The 20,126-nt window shown below is 46.3% G+C and overlaps 1 protein-coding gene across 1 annotated transcript in view; it reads right to left on the bottom strand.

Annotated features, from left to right (window-relative positions):
• Positions 1-19,798, bottom strand: part of GLB1L2 (galactosidase beta 1 like 2) — a 63,389-nt gene extending 43,591 nt beyond the window's left edge. The window contains exons 1-4 of the mRNA XM_087875714.1: positions 19,581-19,798; positions 4,832-5,029; positions 3,612-3,680; positions 2,514-2,609 (exon numbers count right to left, since the gene is read on the bottom strand). Of these exons, the coding sequence (XP_087731840.1) occupies positions 2,514-2,609; positions 3,612-3,680; positions 4,832-5,029; positions 19,581-19,663 (446 nt within the window). The 5' untranslated portion in view covers positions 19,664-19,798. The remainder of the gene's footprint in view (positions 1-2,513; positions 2,610-3,611; positions 3,681-4,831; positions 5,030-19,580) is intronic.
• Positions 19,799-20,126: the final 328 nt, after the last annotated feature.

The following is a 20,126-nucleotide window of genomic DNA, read 5'->3' as shown; positions in this document are numbered from 1 at the left end:
CTCCCCTGCACTTCCACCCCGAGCCATAAATATTCTATATTGCCACCACCCCCCCCAAGCTCTGAAAAGACAGCCAGAAATCAAGATATTTAGGCGCGGGACACTACTTTTCGTGCCTAAAATGAACCAACATGGCCTACTTATGCTCTCCGCCATTATGGATCCCCCCCCCACAAAATCATTCTCTTGAAAAATGTTGTCCGCTGCTTTTATGTGAAATAGGCGTGGAGGGAGGGAGCGAATGGAAGGAAGGAAGGCAGAAAATGCTTTTACGCTGAATAATTGAATGCAGAAAGAACAAACGGTGCTTTTTATTCTGGGTGGCAAAAAAAAAACACTCTGGCATCAGGCAACTTCTCACCCCCGTCACCCCGCATAAACTGGCCTATTGTTCCCTTTTCTCCCCTCTTCTTTCTCCATCTCCACAGCTTTGATGACAGGGTTCCTAATTCCTGAGATAGCTTGTCCTTCCCCATTCGTCAGGCCATTCCCCCCACCCGCCGCCCCCGTTCTGCTTTTAAGTCTCTGAACTTCAGGGTCAAAATATCGCTTGCGGATGACTCCAAAGTGTGTCAAGAGAGAATTTCAACAGAAGGCCAGGCTTCGCGGGTGCACTTTTCTGTAACAATCTAAACCGAGAAACGGGGGAAGTTGCGTTCAACAAGATGGCTGATTTCCCTCCCCCACCCTCACCCCTATTTTTTTGGGGGGGGGAAAATGTTTCTGCGGGGAATTTTGCCTCAACTTCTGACCCAAAAGAGTGGTCAGTGGGGGTCGCAGAGGAACCGAGAAGAGCTGTTTTCTGACTCGGGTGAAGCAGAGCAGGGGTGAAATGCTCCCGGTTCGGACCGGATCGCCCGATCCGGTAGCAATGGAGGCGGGTGGTTCGGAGAACCGGTAGCAAAAATCCCTGCCCCCTCCCCCCATTGCCCAGCTGAGCCGCACAATCATCAGAGGCTTTTTTTATTTTTAAAAGCATTTTTTCTACAACCTCTTCGGCTGAAAAAATGCTTTTAAAAGTTAAAAAAAAAAAAAGCCTCTGATGATCACGCGGCTCAGCTGGGATCATCAGAGGCTTTTAAAAGCATTTTTTCTACAACCTCTTCGGCCGAAGAGGTTATAGAAAAAAATGTTTTTAAAAGGAAAAAAAGCCTCTGCTGATCAGGCAAGTCAGCTGGGATCGTCAGAGGCTTTTAAAAGCATTTTTTTACAACCTCTTCAGCTGAAGAGGTTGTAGAAAAAAATGGTTTTAAAAGTTAAAAAAAAAAAAAAAGTTGGCCACTTTTTGAGTGGCCAGAGAAAACAGAAAGTCCAGTTGCCTTTTGAAAAAAAAAAACACCTTTGGGAGAAGGAAGAAAGACTTCGCAATACAGAACTTTAATCGGCAGAGAAATTTCTCCCAACTTTTTAAACAGGCTTCTCCGGTTTTAGGATTTGCAACTTATACTTTGAGGCTGCAACATCTAAAATGTCAGGAAGGTGAAAAGGACGAGGGAATATTGCTCGGAACCAAAAGAAGTATCAGTTGGAAGGACAGTTCCGTGGAACACGCCAAGCAGAAAGCTTGCCGCTAACAGGAAACCAAATTAGTTCTGTGCAAACCAGATACATGTCATTTTGGAAGAAACAGCCTATTACAGTGATGGCTAAATCTTGGCTAAACCCCGCCATGCGTGTGTGCCCCCACATGCCCCTCTCCCTGTGCATGCGTGCACGCCCTCCTGCACCTGCCGTGCCCCCGCGCATATGTACGCACCCACCCGCGCGCATTCACATGCGACCCCCCTCCTGTACATGCCCTGCCCCCCACGGCAGAGAGCCAATGACCAGCTGGCCGATGGGAGGCATGTGTGCATGCGTGGCAGAGCTGAACTGGGGCAATGGCTCGTGTGCCCACAGAGAGGACGCTGTGTGCCACCTGAGGCACACATGCCATAAATTGGCCATCACAGGCCTATTATGTAGAATATTTAAAATAAAATAATATTTTTATCAGACTTAGATGCTATCTCAAAATAAATGAATTTCCAAACTGCCAATCTTTAAGGAAATCTTTTCTTTAATTGAGCACAGCCACCGGATCATGACTCGATGCGGACAAGACTGACCTTTTGCCCCCCAATCTCTCCCTTTCCGATCCCCAAATCTCTGTTTCTCATTGGCTATCTTCCAAGTCATTCTTCAGACTTCTTGTCTCGTCATTTCCCAGGAATGTTCCCCCCCTCTTCATTTCCACGACAACCCGACTTCAAAGGGATTTAGCAGGCAAAAGTTCAGAGCTTATCTCTCTCTCTCTATGCCAGCGTTGAAGCGCTGACAATTTTATTAACAAGGTCCACTGCAAAAGGAATAACCGCTGAGTTTATCTAGATTCTTACGTTCCATTTGGCTGCCTCTCTGTTCTATTTATGTTCTAATTATCTGATTTCTTCTCCTTAAAATTAGACCATGAAAGCTGTAGACACAGTTCAGTAGCAGCATTTTACACAGAAGTCTAAATCATTCAGGCTTACCTGGGGAGGCCACCGAGGTCCCACTCTGAGCATATATATGGTCCGGGACGCAGTATCACCCATAGTCCTACTTCTTCTGCTGTCCTAAGAAAAGCCCTAGAGAAACAAAGGAGAAATGGCAACAAAAATTTCAAAAATTGAAATTTAGCAAAGGAAGCTCAAAATAGCAATAGCACTTAAAATTTATATACCGCTTCACAGTGCTTTACAGCCCTCTCTAAGCGGTTTTGAGAGTCAGCATTTTGCCCCCAATAATCTGGGTCCGCGTTTTACTGACCTCGGAAGGACGGAAGGATGAGTCAACCTGGAGCCGGTCAGGATCGAACGCCTGGCAATCGGCAGAATTAGCCTGCAATACTGCATTCTAACCACTGCGCCACCACGGCTGAAAAACTAGCCTGTTTCCCTGAAAATAAGACCTCCCCGGATAATAAGGCCAATCAGGCTTTTGAGCGCATGTGCTAAAATAAACCCTCCCCAAAAATAAGCCCTCCCAAAAAATATTTAAACGCATGCACAGCCAGTCCCCGCCATTTCCTCCGGTTAGGGTTAGGGAGACAGAGCTGGAAATCAGGTAAGACGCCAAGAGGAGCCCCGTCTTGCTCCACGCGCCCCAAAATAATAAGACCTCCTTGAAAATAAGTCCAAGTACTTATTTCGGGGTTCAAAAAAATATAAGACAGGGTCTTATTTTCGGAGGAACACTGTAACTTTATCTAAAGACCTAACTGTAGAATGTATGGATTATTAAAAGGGACCCAACTATAGAGTTTGCAAAAGTTATAGCTATCTACTATTAGAATAAAACTACTAGAATGAACTACTAGAATAAAATTTCTGCTTTTATTTATATGTCTCAAAGCTGTGTACATAATGCCCAATCGTTTTTGTTACGATCAATAGCACAAGAACCTCCTGTACTTCTGATTTCCAACTCAAACTCTCTCTCCACCCCTTTACTTCTAAAACCATCCCTCCGTTTCCTAGTGCTGCATAAGAACGAGAAATTCAGCATATATAAATTTGATATCAGATGAAAACGGATTTTTAGATTACTAGATTCGTTTCGTAAAGAAAAGGAAAATCTCCAGTACGTACTGCAGGTCCAAGTTTCCGCTGAAGTCAAACTTCCCTCTGACAGCCTCGTGAAGGTTCCACGGGACATACCTGGAACACGCAGTGAATAAATATCTCCGTAATAGAGGCCCGCGACCGATCTGACTTTACGACTTTTGCAGCAGACGTTAAGCAAATCGCCATGGCCATTAAGCGAACGCCAGAGTTGTTAAGGGAACCGAATGGTTCGCTACGGGTGCGGATTTGGCAAAACGAGAAATACATGCTAGGATTTATTAGCTAGCAGGATACTGCCGACAGCCATAACTTCAACCTGGGTGCTAAGCACCCCATGACTGTGGGGTTCCCCCTACCATCAAAACTACCGAATCTGGGTTGTAAGTACCACTCCCCCCCCCCAGGTGTGTGCATCAGAACTTTGAATAGCCACTACGTTACGGGTTGTAAATCAAGGACTATCTGTATTCCAGTAAAATTGGCAATTACCGTATTTTTCGGAGTATAAAACGCACTTCCCCCCCCCAAAAAGAGGGTGAAAATTTGGGTGTGTCTTATACACTGAATGTAGCCACGCCCACCTGCCGGCCCCCACCCTTTGGCCTCTGCCTCCCAGCAATTTACCTCCTTGCAGCAAGCAGCAAACAGTTCGTTTCAGCTTCAGCACAGCCTGATTAGCACAAGCAGCTGATTGTCGGTTGGATCGGCCTCCCGATCCTCAGCTGTTTCAGGCTGCAGGGATTGCCATTGCCTATTGCCGCGCGCCCCATTTGCTGCAAGGAGGCAAATTGCTGGGAGGCAGAGGCAGACTTTTTTTTTTTCTTGTTTTCCTTTCCAAAAAAGGTAGGTGCATTGTCAGATTTCGATGTCATCTCAAATAAACTGCACTCCCAAACAATTAATCTTTGCTGAAATATTCCATTTATTGAGTACGACAGATCTGGCCCCGACTTCGTCGTAGCCAATACTAACCCTCTGACCCCGAAAGCCTTCCCTTTCCGTTCCCCAATTCATCTTTCCCCAGCTTCTGACCTCACCCCACAGGAATGTTCCCCCCTCCCATCCCATCTCCTAGGGGATATTATCTACAGAGAAAATAAGTAGGTGAAAAGTCAAGCCTCGTCTTTTTATGGCAGCATCAGAATCCTGACATGCGTCTTATAATCCGGAGTGTCTTATACTCTGAAAAAATACGGTACATTGAGACAAAGCTGAGCGGGCCGTGAAGAGCAGACAAGCCTTACGTTGTGAGGGTGTTCAGGCCACAGGCCTTCATCTTGACCAAGCGGTCCCTCCAATATTCCTGGGGGATGCGGAAATAGTGCATTGAGCCGCCAAGGATGCGAAAGGGCTTCTCCTCCAGCAGGAACTGCGAGTGCTTGGCCTGTAAGCCCAGCACTCGGCCCCAGAACCGCATGGGAATTACGTTCGTCAAGTTAAACCTGAAGAGGAAAAAAGGAAAAGGATACCGGTAGCAGAGCGAGATAAGAGTCGGTTTAATCTGGTGGTTAAGGCACCAGGCTAGAAAGTGGGAGGCCGTGAGCTCTAGTCCTGCGGTAGGCATGAAAGCCGGCTGGTTGACTTTGGGTAATCACCCAAAACCGGCTTTCATGCCTAAAGTAGGACTAGAACTCCCAGTCTCCTGGTGATTGGTCAAAGGACACCCAGTCGGATTCATGCCCAAGGTGTGACTAGAACTCCCAATCTCCTGGTGATTGGTCAAAGGACACCCAGTCGGATTCATGCCCAAGGTGTGACTAGAACTCCCAATCTCCTGGTGATTGGTCAAAGGACACCCAGTTGGATTCATGCCCAAGGTGTGACTAGAACTCCCAATCTCCTGGTGTTTGGCCAAAGGATACTCAGCCGGCTTTCATGCCCAAGGTGTGACTAGAACTCCCAATCTCCTGATAATTGGCCAAAGGACACCCAGTCGGATTTATGCCCAAGGTGTGACTAGAACTCCCAATCTCCTGGTGATTGGTCAAAGGACACCCAGTCGGATTCATGCCCAAGGTGTGACTAGAACTCCCAATCTCCTGGTGATTGGTCAAAGGACACCCAGTTGGATTCATGCCCAAGGTGTGACTAGAACTCCCAATCTCCTGGTGTTTGGCCAAAGGATACTCAGCCGGCTTTCATGCCCAAGGTGTGACTAGAACTCCCAATCTCCTGATAATTGGCCAAAGGACACCCAGTCGGATTCATGCCCAAGGTGTGACTAGAACTCCCAATCTCCTGGTGATTGGTCAAAGGACACCCAGTCGGATTCATGCCCAAGGTGTGACTAGAACTCACAGTCACCCAGTGATTGGCCCCAAGTCACCCAGCCAGCCAGCTTACATGCCATTTTGCCTCTTCTCTCCTGTATTTAACCCATTTCATGGAGTCGTGCTATAAAACTTCCCTCTTCCGCCCTCTCTTTGCCCGTTCCCCAAGTTCATCCTTCCAAAGAATCTTTCTATTTCCCTTCAGCAACCATGATTTAACTTTGAGAACTCTCCTTCGCTTCATCAACTTGCGTTATCCTGGATCTCTGGGGAGGGGGGAAAAAAGAAGGAAAAAAAAAGAAAACCACAGCTTTCAGGAGGAAATCTTCAACCCACCCTAGAAAACTCCGAACAACGAAACGAGCAGAGAAGTTAGAAAAATGGGAAGCTGTAAAACGATGGGTCTCTGCAGGTGTGCGAACGCAGGTCCCGTTTTCAGAGACAAATGTTTAAAATGTTCCCTAGTCTGCAACGCTATTCTGGCAGCACCAAGCTGTGTTGTCAAACAAGAAGCAGATATAAAGAGGCAGAGAGAATCCAGAATTCTGCCATGCTCTGTTTCCTTAACCAACAAAACATTTTGCTTCCCCCCCCAATGTTTCACGACGCGAAACTAGCGAACCAGAAGAAAAAGAATATGATCTCTGATACCTGCTGTCAGCACGTCAAGATGCATTTATCGTAGTGCTGATATGAGAAGGAGAACGCAAGTGTCTGCAACGGGACGGTTGCCTTTCACCTACTTATTTTAGCTGGAGATAATGTCCCCTAGGAGATGGATGGGAGGGGGGAAATTCTTTGAGTTGGAGCAGTAGATTAGGGGTGAATGATTGGGAAGATGGCCAATGAATGCAGAGGAGTGGGGGAAGGAAGAGGAGGGATTTTGGGTCAGCACCTCAGTGCTGGCTGCATGGAGTCAGTGTAAAAGTTGCCGTGCTAAATAAAATGGAAGTTTGTTTCAAAAAAGACTTTGTTTGAGACACAATTTATTTGAAGACGGCCTGAAAACCTGACACCTGCCTATTTACCTAAACAAGCTAAGATCTACAGCAACTAGGGAAACGTCCAGATGTGCTGACTTCCAGCTCCACATCTTCACAGCAATGGCCTTGCTGGCTGGGGAATTCTGGGAGTTGAAGTCCCCATGCCTGGAAGCTGTCCAGGCTGGAAAACGTTGCTCTACTGCAAAGGACTGCAAAGGATGCATGAAGAAGACAATTTCTACCAGGATTGTTAAGGGCTGGGAGACGAATCATGGTTTAAGATGAGACAGCTTGACTCTTGCCAATAGAAGCCCCAGAGAAAAAGTTAAAAAGGAAGAGTTGATAGGGAAGTTTAAGGACATAAATGTTCTGAATTACAATAGAGCACCAAATCTAGACAGCATACTAAAAAGCAGAGACATCACCCTGCCAACAAAAGTGCGCATAGTCAAGTCTATGGTTTTCCCAGTTGCAATGGATGGCTGTGAAAGTTGGACCATAAGGAAGGCTGAGCGCCAAAGAATGGAGGCCTTTGAACTCTGGTGCTGGAGGAGACTCCTGCGAGTCCCTTGGACTGCAAGGTGATCAAACCGGTCAGTCCTAGAGGAGATCAACCCTGACTGCTCTTTGGAAGGCCAGATCCTGAAGAGGAAACTCAAAGACTTTGGCCATCTCATGAGAAGGAAGGAAGGACTCATTGGAGAAGATGCTGGGAAAGATTGAAGGCAAAAGAAGAAGGGGACGGCAGAGAACGAGGTGGCTGGATGGAGTCACTGAAGCAGTCGGCGTGATCTTAAATGGACTCTAGAGGATGGTAGAGGGCAGGAAGGCAGGAGGAACGTTGTCCATGGGGTCGCAATGGGTCAGACACGGCTTCGCAACTAACAACAGCCACCAACGATATTAGACATAAAAATTGCAATGGTTGACTCTACAAACTTAGAGGGAACCTCCATACCACATCATACTGCTAGCTTACAGCAAGAACATGCAGGCAGTGGTAATAGCACTTAGAAAAGGAATCCTGAATAAAATGTGGGATGCCTAAATCCCGCATGGATCAACTAGAAACTATAGTTTACGAACTGCAAACTACAACATTTTTTAAAGGGAAGAAGAACTTCTTCGGTATTATTACAAGCTACAATTTTTCTACAATCTTTGACACTAATTACAAGCAGGTATTCCATTTCTTATTCTCAGCTAAGGTACTTTTTCGGCTGAGATTTTATTTTCCTTGTCATCTTTTATTCATCTGTCATTTTTTTAATACATCTGCGGATTTCAAACTATATCTAGAGGGCAGCCGCAAGTTCTATTTCAACATTAGCCACAGAAGGGACCGAAAGGAGAATCGGGAACTCCTAGAATCAAGGGAGACATTTCCTGAAGGTTAGAACAATTAATCGGTGGGACGGTTTGCCTCCAGACATTGTGGGTGCTTCAACACTGGAAGTGTTCAACAAGAGATTGGACAGCCATTTGTTCAAAGTGGTATATAGCAGGGGTCTGCAACCTTAAACACTCAAAGAGCCATTTGGGCCCGTTTCCCACACAAAAGAAAACACCGGGAGCCACAAAACCTGGGTGGGCGTGGCCAACTCGATGTCGCTCACTTCCACCAGTCACATGGCCCTCTAGCCACGCCTACCCAGCCAGTCATTAGGGCAGAAAACTGGTTGTTAAAAAAAACCGGGAACCACAAAACCCTTTTGACATCTCTCTCTCTCTCCCTCCTCCCCCCCTATCTCTCTCTCTCTCTCTCTCTCTCTCTCTCTCTCTCTCTCTGTATCTCTCTGTCTCTGCCCTGACCGCTTCTCCGTTCCCTGCCGTCACCCTTACCTTCTCAGGCCAGGCGAGGAGTGACTGGGAGGGGAGGGCGAGGGGCGGGGCCAGCCAGTGGTGGGATCACCCACCAGGGAGCCACAGCAGAGGGACCAAAGAGCCACACGCGGCTCCAGAGCCGTAGATTGCCCACACCCGGTATATAGGGTCTCCTTCTTAAGCAGGGAGTTGGACTAGAAGACCTCCAAGGTCCCTTCCAACTCTGCTATTCTGTCACAAGGGAACCAGAACAATTTTCACTCATGAGACCTTCTCTTTTGATCCAATATTTAGTCCGTTGTGAAGGCCAGCGTTCTTAGCTTTGAGGTTTACCTGCTCCGGGCTAATTTTGATTTCAAGATTTTTATTTTATTTTATATTGTTTATACGTATCAATGTGTGAATAGTGTGAATGCATAAAAACATGATTAGCAGTGAAACATCAGAACTAAAACATCAGGGCGATTATTGAGGTGTCCTGGACAGGTTAGATGCAAGATATGGGATGACTGACAGGGGTCTATCATCTCTCAGAGAACTTGAGAGATACATATTCATCTCTCTCACCTGTAAGCACCAAGGCCACCTGGGCTTCTGTTGGCCCAACACGGAACTGATTTACTACATCAGCAATGTGTCTTCCTTTGTCCATTACTATTTACGATAGTCTTTAAATCATAGCCAGCTTGACGTGGCATTGCTCTCTGCCCTCCTTTCTGTATTTGAGGATCTGCCAGGGAAATTCTCCCCTAGGAACTTACTGATTCAGCAGGGGAAACACATATGCATGCACACAAGCCTCAGGCACCCCCGTGTTCCCAATTTCAGCCTTTCCAAATGAAATGCCACACGCCCACGTGCGCGCTCTCCCCGTCGCCCCCAAAATGTCAATTTGTAGACATCGCTTTATTTCCTTCCCCCCCCCAGTCATCTTTTGATCTTCCTCCAAATTCAATTTGCATCATTTGCTCGGCTTTAATCTAATCGGAACATCTATTTCTTTTAGTAGCCCAGCTCACTAACGAAGCGGTGAAAAGAAAGAACAGACAAAAATAGACATCACATCCTTAAAATATACTAAAAAAAATCGATAATGTTTGTGAGGGTTTAGTTTGGGTTGTTGGTTTTTTTTTTTACACATTAATGAACATTGGCCGGTTGTGTACATGAATTGTAGCCAAACCAAACAGAAGGACGTTAATGTGTACATTTGTCTGAACTTCCATTCTGGGGGAAAAAAATATTTGTCTGCTTTAACCAGTTGCGGGTTAGTGTTTAAATCTGCCAAAAAATGCAATTTGCAAAGCACCTCTTCCAAATCAAATCCTAAACCCGGGATGGCGAACCTATGGCATGCATTCCACAGACTGCACGTGGAGCCATCTCTGCCCTAGGTCAGCTCCACCACGCATGCGTATATGCTTCCCAGCTGATTTTCAGGTCTCCGCTGCGCATGCAGGAGACACGCGCGCTGTTGTGGCCCGTCAGTGGCCTGTGCGGGTTGTAGCTGATTCCGACAGCGAGGAGGCTGGTGTGGTGCTGTGCCAGCAGCCTGTGCAGCTGGCGCTCGAGTCGGACAGTGAGGAGGCTGGAGAAGATGTGGTGCCAGAGGCAGGGATTCAGCCAGGGCCTTCAGAACCTCCAGTAGCTCCTTTAAGTGAAGAGGATGAAGAGGAGGAGCCTCTTCTCAATGCACAGGCACGCAGAGCTGCCAAAAGGCAGGAGTGGCTCCTCAGGAGGAGGTCTCCTCGAGAGTAAGGCTTGGGGCTAATTGGCCACTCCCTTAGCCTATTTAAGGAGGAATGCCGATTGCAGCAAGCTGTAGGGAACAACTTTAGTTCATTCTCCTTTGCGTCTGGATTCTCTGCAAAATTGCTTCTGAGCTTTCCGCCAACTCTAGTAAGACTGTGATTATCTTATCTTAGAATGCTTGTAGGCTGTTAAGAAAGTTTATTAACAGCCTTTGGTTGAAAAAGACTGAGTTATTACGCTTTGTATAGAGTTTGTGTGTGCTGCGTTCTTTGGGGTCCGTAGCTGGGGCAGAACACGCACATGCCCATGTTGCCCCGCCCCTCCAAGGAGTCTCCACGCAGCCCTTTTTGGATGCCAGGTATGTACAGGGCTCGCACGGAGGCTCTGGGAGGGCGAAAAACGGGCCTATCAGAAGTCCAGAAACAGGCCGTTTCCGGCCTCCGGAGGGCTGGGGGAGGCCATTTTTCCCTTCCTGGAGGTTCCAGGAAAGCCTCTGGAGGGCAAAAAACAGATCTACTGGAAGTCCAGAAACATGTCGTTTCTGGCCTCCGGAGGCTTCTGGGAGACCTGCTAGGCCCAAAACAGGGCGGGAGGAGGGGAGTGTGGCATGCGCGGAGCAGGAGGAGCGCGGGGGGGGGGAGGTTTGTCACACATGTAGGGGGGCAGGGTGTGCGAGAGGCATAGCATTATGGGTGTGGGCAGGCGCGCGCGTGCTTTTGGCACCCGAGAAAAAAAAGTTTAGCCATCACTGCGCTATAGAGATACTTCACTTGAAGTTACAACGGCATTGGGAAAAAAAAAAGATTTTACGACTATTTTTTAGGACTGTTGCAGCATCCCTGCGGTCACGTGACTTCCGTTCGGATACGCGGCAACTGACTCACATTTATGACGGCGGCAGCGTCCCTGGGTCGCCTGATCCCCTTTTTGCGGCCTTTCTGACAAGCCAAGATCAATGGGGAAGCCAGATTCGCTTAACAACCTTGTTACTAATGTTAACAACCGCAGTGGCGACAAGAAGTCGTTTAAAAAAAAGGGGGGGGCAAAATTCACTTAGCGAACGTCTCACTTGGCAACAGAAATCCGGGGCTCAACTGTGGTCGTAAGTCGAGGACTGCTTGTGATATATTTTTTTTCAGAAGTCGCTACTTCCAAGGGCCAAATGTGACCTTAATTTTTTAATTCAGTCCTAGAGTAGCTTAACTCAATATGTCTTGTAATAAGAGGGCTTCTCAAACCCTTTGCTCCGCTAACCTGGAGATTTACTTGTTATCCAGCTTTAACAGAAGGAGGCAGCTAAGTAGGGCCATGAGTTTAGAAGGGCATTCGTCTTAAGGAGAGGATACACCAGCAAGCAGAATCACTAGTACAGTAACTAACCTTTTTGCCGTCGCGTGCCAAAAGCGGGAGGAACGCGGGAGGGGGGGTTGTTCAAATGCATGCCAACACCCATAATTCAATGCGCCCTGCCCCCCAACGCATGCGACCCCACACACTCCCCCTGCTTTTGGCACATGATAGCACAGTGGGCCAGGTAGGCCCGTTTTTTGACCTCCCCAGGCTCCAGAGGCTTCCTAGGATCCTGGGAAGGGCAAAAACGGCCTACCTCAACCTCCCGGAGGCCGGAAACAGCCCGTTTCCCGACTTCTGGTGGGCCCGGATGGCCCAAAAATCAGCTGGCTGGTGCACGCATGCGCACTGGAACTGAGCTAGGGCAATGCTCGCGTGCCCACTGATATGGCTCCGCGTGCCACAGGTGGCACGCGTGCCATAGGTTCGCCATCACGGCACTAGTAGGTTGGGAGGCAACTGCAAGGAAGGTAGGAAGAATATAAAAACTGCTTTCTCACACATGCAGGACTTAAATCACCCTGATTCACATCCAGAAATAGGTGCGCAGGTATCGCTAGGAGAGAAAGGAACTAGGAGAAAAATGACACCAATCTGGGTCATAACAGGGCAGCAGATGGCTATTCTCCATTCCTCCTCTGATCTGTTGGGACTCCAACTCCCATCAATCCTAGCCAGCGGGGTTAACAGCAAGGGATGAGGGTAGTTGTGACCCAAAAATATTAAGAGGATGGAGGCTGGTTTTCGGTGGGTTTGAATCCATTCTCTGCAGTTTGCATATTCTTTGTAAATGTAAAGTTATAAAGAATATACAAGTTTTGCAACAACGTCCCACGTAATTTTTGATTGCCCCCTATATTCAGACCTGAGGAAACACCAACTGGGCAGGATCTTTTATACCAGCACCCCTAAGTCTAAAGAGCACTTTTTGCGATATTGTTTGTTAGGTTCCAACTTGCAGTTGGTAAAATGGATTGCTAAATTTGTGGTAAAGTTGATGGGAAGGAGGACAAAGTCGGTGCAGCAAAATGCGGTAGATTGTAAGAATGACCACTTGATCTAACAATGTAATTTTAATAGCAGTTAACACTGATTGGGTAGACACAGGGGCGACATTATAATATAATTTTAATTATATGTAAGCGGTATTTTAAATGATTGTATTTTATCCCGTATTTTATTCCGATTTTATTTTAGATCGTATTTTATTCTAATTGTATTTTAATTGCGAGTTATTCTAATCTCACTTAATTTGTTTTACCAAACCTTTGTAATGATTTGTCTTTGGAATTCTGCACTTGATATGGCCCAATGGGCTAATCAGTAAATAAAATTGAATTGAATTGAATACAAGTTTTGCATCAAAAGTGGTTTTTTTATTTTTGAAAAAAGCAACTGGATTTATTTTTTATTTTATTTTATTTTATTTTATTTGAGGAGGAAGAAGAAGACATTTGGCTTCCAATCCTGGAAGCTTCATCCGTTGAATTAGATGGTGTGGGAGATGGAAGGAGCATCATCTGACCAGCTTTCTGCCAGGAGAATAAATCCTTCTATTCGCCCCCTCCATTCAGTCAGAACTGAAGAAGCTTCTCAGATGAGAAGTGAAACCTCTTCAAAGAAAAACCAGAAAGCCTCTTGAAAAAGCACCTTTGGGACATCCATGACCTTGGATGACTAAGGATCTTCACACACATAAAGTTTTATAGTTTTTGAATTCTCCCAAATGAATGCATTTCTCCCCCAAACTAATGATTTGATCAACTACAGGACATTTTGATGGGAATATTTTGCATGTGTCTGTCATGAACTGAAGCTGGAAGATAAGACATTCTTTTTCATAGGTATATTTTTTGTTTGTTTGTGGTCACAACAGACCAGACTATTCTTCTTCTGTTTCTTGCACATTTTCTTAGAAAGCTCACAGGAAACACATATATCCCAACATGGAAGTTTCAACATGAAAGAAGTTAAGTAGGAGTGAAACTAAATTGACAACAAATTAAGAGTGATACTACTAGGAAGATGGCTCTTGATTTGCACTTTTTTTTTTTTTAATTTGATTTATATGCCGCCCTTCTCCGGAGACTCAGGGCGCCTTACAATGCGCTAAGCAATAGCCTTCATACTTTTGTATATTTTATACAAAGTCAGCTTATTGCCCCCACAACTGGGTCCTCATTTTACCCACCTTAGAAAGGATGGAAGGCTGAGTCAACCTTGAGAATTTGGGGTGTTTTAAATTTCGTTCTCTGGGCCAATTATTTAATTGTATTTTAATGGTTTTTTAACATTTGTATTATATGTATTTTATTTGGCTGTTCACCGCCCTGAGTCCTTCGGGAGTAGGGCGATATACAAATTTAATAAATAAAAATAAATAAATAATAATCTGGGTGTTAATTACGGGCAAGGAGGTATTTTGACAGGCCAATCAAGGAACTGACAAGAAGAAAACAACACTCCCACCAATCCTGACAGGGCAAGCCGGTAGTGTATTAACAAAGAGCAAACCCTACTTCCTTCTAGAGCTGATGATGTTACCTAGTTGGGTCCTGAAACGTTTGCGAGAAAACAACCAAGTTCAGAAGGCATCAAGGACCCCCACAATTCCACCCTCATCATCATCATCATCTTCATTTAACGACCCCATAATCCCTTGCGGGGTGGAGTCTGGGCAACTGAATGGAGGTAGCAGAGTGTTTTAATGGTCGGATGCCCTTCCTGTCGCCAATGCGGAGTTTTGTTCGGCAGATATATTCTCATTGTGCCCAGAGAGAGAAATATCTGCCTACCTAGGATCGAACTCACAGCCTCCTGATTGTGAGGCGAGAGCTCCACCTCTTTGTATATTTATACAAAGTCAGCTTATTGCCCCCACAACTGGGTCCTCAATTTACCTACCTTAGAAAGGATGGAAGGCTGAGTCAACCTTGAGCCTGGCGAGATTCGAACCTGCAGTAATTGCAGGCAGCTGGTCTTAATAACAGGGTGCTTTAGACCACTGTACTACCAAAGCTCTTATCACTTTATCACTTCATGATAAATGACCTGTTTCATTCTGTTTGGCCACAGAGAAGGAAGTAATTAAAACACAGTTTAAAATGTACACGTCTGCTGTTCAGCTCCACAAAAAAAAAAACAAAAAAGCAACTATTAGATCATATAGAGCTTGAACATTCATCAGAGAGGCAGCCTTCAAAATTAATCTTTTGACAACTTGCAAGCAAAGGAATAGGCTGAAATCACTTTTGCCTTCCTTTGTCAAAGCAAATCCATTTTTATCATAGCCATAGATTGTAAGGGGCTAGGAATGCAGCCCTTAAAAGGAAGCCTGTATAAAGCATATAAAAACTGTGAATTTAAATGAGTTATTAAAAAAAAAAAAGCTACAAGGTATAAAAGATGCACAAATTGAATATATGGAACAAAAGATTTAACAAGTGAGGAAGGACCATAAAAAGTTAGCAAGCGGGGAAAACTATTTGGGTTAAGTTTCGGAACGCCGTAACACAATAATATTATTATATTATTAATAATAATAACCTGACAGTTAGAACAATTAATCAGTGGAACAACTTGCCACCAGAAGTTGTGGATGCTCCAACACTGGAAGTTTTTAAGAAGATGTTGGATAACCATTTGTCTGAAGTGGTGTAGGGTTTCCTGTCTGGGCAGGGGGTTGGACTAGAAGACCTCCAAGGTCCCTTCCAGATTCTTTTCTATTCTATTCTATTCTATTCTATTCTATTCTATTCTATTCTATTCTATTCTATTCTATTCTATTCATTATTCCATTCATTATTCCATTCCATTCCATTCTTTTTTCATTCTATTCCATTCTATTCTATTCTACTCTATTCTATTCTATTCCATTCCATTCTTTTCTCATTCTATTCTATTCTATTCTATTCTATTCTATTCTATTCTACTCTACTCTACTCTATTCTATTCTATTCTATTCCATTCTTTTCTCATTCTATTCTATTCTATTCTATTCTATTCTTCTATTCTATTCTATTCTATTCTATTCTATTCTATTCTATTCTATTCTATTCTATTCTATTCTATGCTATTCATTATTCCATTCCATTCCATTCCATTCTTTTCTCATTCTATTCCATTCTATTCTATTCTACTCTATTCTATTCTATTCTATTCTATTCCATTCCATTCTTTTCTCATTCTATTCCATTCTATTCTATTCTACTCTACTCTATTCTATTCTATTCTATTCCATTCCATTCTTTTCTCATTCTATTCTATTCTATTCTATTCTATTCTACTCTACTCTACTCTACTCTACTCTATTCTATTCTATTCTATTCATTATTCCATTCCATTCCATTCCATTCTTTTCTCATTCTATTCTTCTATTCTACTCTACTCTACTCTACTCTACTCTACTCTACTCTACTCTACTCTACTCTACTCTACTCTATTCTATTCTATTCTATTCTATTCTATTCCATTCCATTCCATTCCATTCCATTCCATTCCATTCCATTCTTTTCTCATTCTATTCTATTCTATTCTATTAAACCAGGCGCACACGGAAATCTAGTTTATACTGTTGAGCCCCCAGTCTAAGCTAGAAGCCATCCTGTGGTGAATTTAGGAGCGCTGCTGCAGAGAATATGGCAATATTATATGTTGCAGCAGCAGCGGCATCTGAAATCAACAGGATGGTGTAGAATTACCTTGGGTGCCTTGTGTATTTATGTAGTGGTGGTAAGATGAGACTGGCATGGATGTTGCTACAGTACAAACATCAGAGAAGAACATGTGTTCGGATTCATCGGTGTCTTTCCTTTACCAGCAGAAAACTACCATGGGGTTAATTCCTTTCTTTTGCAATCAATATGAGATAGTTGTTTTTTTTTTTTAATTTCTCAGCAAATTGCATGAAATTATTTATAAAGCAGCACCAGATTTATCTAAGTAAGCAGCTGATGAGGCGGGCAGTGCTGCCCATCCAACAGAAGGACCTGAAGAAAGAGGGAAAATGTACACAGCAATCTTTTAGCCAGGCATTCGGGATCAGTCCAACCTACCTCGCATGGTTGTTGTGGGAAAAATAGGCGGCAAGCATAGGTTAGGTTTGCTGCCTTGAGTTATGTCTACAAATGAAAGGCAGTTTGGCGATAATCCTAGTTTAAGAAACCAGGAGGCTGTGAGTTCTAGTTCTGCCTTAGACATGAAAGCTGGCTGGGTGACTCTGGGCCAATCACCGGGAGGGTGTGAGTTCTAGTTCCACCTCAGGCATGAAAGCCGGCTGGGTGACTCTGGGCCAATCACCGGGAGGGTGTGAGTTCTAGTTCCACCTCAGGCATGAAAGCCGGCTGGGTGACTTTGGACCAATCACCAGGAGAGAATGAGTTCTAGTTCTGCCTTAGACATGAAAGCTGGCTGGGTGACTTTGGACCAATCACCAGGAGGCTGTGAGTTCTAGTTCTACCTCAGGTATGAAAGCTGGCTGGGTGACTTTGGGCCAATCACCAGGAGGCTGTGAGTTCTAGTTCCACCTCAGGCATGTAAACTGGCTGGGTGACTCTGGGCCAATCACCAGGAGGCTGTGAGTTCTAGTTCCACCTCAGGCATGAAAGCCGGCTGGGTGACTTTGGGCCAATCACCAGGAGGCTGTGAGTTCTAGTTCTACCTCAGGCATGAAAGCTGGCTGGGTGACTTTGGGCCAATCACCAGGAGGCTGTGAGTTCTAGTTCCACCTCAGGCATGTAAACTGGCTGGGTGACTCTGGGCCAATCACCAGGAGGCTGTGAGTTCTAGTTCCACCTCAGGCATGAAAGCTGGCTGGGTGACTTTGGACAATCACCAGGAGGCTGTGAGTTCTGGTTCCACCTCAGGCATGAAAGCTGGCTTGGTGACTCTGGGCCAATCACCAGGAGGCTGTGAGTTCTAGTTCCACCTTAGACATGAAAGCTGGCTGGGTGACTTTGGGCCAATCACCAGGAAGCTGTGAGTTCTAGTTCTACCTCAGGTATGAAAGCCGGCTGGGTGACTTTGGACCAATCACCAGGAAGCTGTGAGTTCTAGTTCTACCTCAGGTATGAAAGCCGGCTGGGTGACTTTGGACCAATCACCAGGAGAGAGTGAGTTCTAGTTCCACCTTAGACATGAAAGCTGGCTGGGTGACTTTGGGCCAATCACCAGGAGGCTGTGAGTTCTAGTTCCACCTCAGGCATGAAAGCCGGCTGGGTGACTCTGGGCCAATCACCAAGAGACAGTGAGTTCTAGTTCCACCTTAGACATGAAAGCTGGCTGGGTGACTTTGGGCCAATCACCAGGAGACAATAAGTTCTAGTTCCACCTCAGGTATGAAAGCCGGCTGGGTGACTCTGGGCCAATCACCAAGAGACAGTGAGTTCTAGTTCCACCTTAGACATGAAAGCTGGCTGGGTGACTTTGGGCCAATCACTCTCTCTCAGCCTCACAGGGTTGTTGTGTGGGAAAAATAGGAGGAAGTATTAAGAATGTTTTCTGCCTTGGAGCTACCTATAAAGTCATACAGGAGGGATAAAAATCTAATAAATAGATAGATAGGATACAAATCTATTATTATTATTATTATTATTATTATTATTATTATTATTATTATTATTATATTTCTTAAAGAGGCAGGCTATGCACTAACTTGTCCGATTTCTCGTTGATGCAACCATCGCTTATTTGTGTTAGGAAAAGCATCTCCTTTGCAACCACAAGGCAACAAAAAACAAACACCAGGTTGCCTGCCATTAAGGCACTAAGGCGTTATCCGGGCAAAGGCAACTTGTAGGCTTTACCCAACAGATCCGTGGGTCTTTTCTTCTGAAAACGGCGGGTGCAAGGAGGAGAGGGAGCCACTTTCTGACATGCTTCCTCTGGTAATCGAAGCCCCGACAACCCCCTTCCCCCCCCCCACCCCAACCGGGCTGGCTTCCCCAAAAATCCTTGCCAAGTTTGCAATGGGCGCCTTCAGAAAGTTCGGCAGTTCGAATGCCTAGTATAGTGAGCCGGGGGGGGGGTTGGACTAGATGACCTCCAAGGTCCCTTTCCAACTCCGTGACTGTTATTAGATGCTGCGGATGGGGAAGGGGGGGGGTGCAAAAGCCAGTTTGAAAGATGCTTGTAAAAGAAGACAAAAAAAAAACAAAAAACCTTTTTTTGGGGAGGGGGTGCAGTCTGCCTTTAAAGCATCGCTGTGCGCCTTTGTCTTTGTGTGTGTGATTGTGTGATTGTGATTGTGTGTGTGTTTGATTGTGTGTTTGATTGTGTGCAATTTGATGTCCTTGCAAAGTCCCAACAGAGCAAAAGATGTTGGAGATGGAGGGTCCCGTTTTTGCAAAATGGGGAGGGGGATGTTTTCCTTTTCCTCCTAAGGGGATGATGGAGGGTGATGGGGAGGGATGGGGAGGGTGGCTTTCTCCCCCCACCCCTCATTCCAGCCCCTGGCTGGCTGGGGTTGTGGATGATGGGCCTGGTGGTCATCACGTGGTCCAAGGGGGGCGGCTGGGGATGATGGGGGCGGTAGTCGCAGCATCCATGGGGGGGATTGGGGAGGAAAAAACCCTTTTTTTTTCTTAGGACGGGAAGGGAAAAGGCAGCTGCAGGGAAGGAAGGTCCGGGGATGATGGGTAGGGGAACCCCCTGGGATGATGGGCTCTGTAGTATCCTGGGGAGAGGAGGAGGAGGAGGAGGGGGGGATTGGGGAGAGGTGGGGGGGTCTCCTCCGAGGGGGCGTGGCCAGAGCGCGGCCTGGGGGCGGGGCATCGAAGCCACGCCCCCCCACCTCCTTTTCCCTCCGTCTGCCTCACCTGCGGATGGCGACGGCGGCCAGCAGCAGCGCGAAGAGGCCCGCCAGCAACCGGCGACGCCGGCGCCCCGCGCAGCTCCACATAGCCGACGACCTCCGGCGAGACCCGGCCCCGTCCAGCTTCGTTTCGCCGCTCCGGCCGCTCCGGCTCCCACGCACGGGCGCCCCGTTAACGGGCGGAGGCGTCTCCCATTGGAGGAGGGCGGGCCAGGCGCCGCCACGCCATTGGCCGACGGCGGGGGGAGGCGGGAGCTCCGGCGCGCGAGGCCGCACCCGGCCCCTCGCGCCCATTGGACGGCGCCACCGTCGCTCTTTCGCCCCGCCCACTCGGGTTCACCTGTGGCCCGGTGTGGAGCGCTCTCTGTACATGGTCAGGAGCCCTCTTGCCTCTCCACAGGAAGAGTGCTGAAAACACGAAAAGCCTCTTCCTATCGTAACCTCCGACTCACACACAACGATCCCCGACACACACACGCACACACCCAAAAAAGGGAGGCGAACCCGTGGGACGTTTAACGTGTGAATGCAGAAAAGAAGCGTATCCTGC

The sequence above is a fragment of the Pantherophis guttatus genome, chromosome 9 (assembly GCF_059756535.1).
Source record: "Pantherophis guttatus breed Tessera chromosome 9, ASM5975653v1, whole genome shotgun sequence".
NCBI lineage: Eukaryota > Metazoa > Chordata > Lepidosauria > Squamata > Colubridae > Pantherophis > Pantherophis guttatus.
The sequence above is the reverse complement of the archived record's forward strand: the minus strand, read 5'-3'. Positions and strand labels throughout refer to the sequence as shown.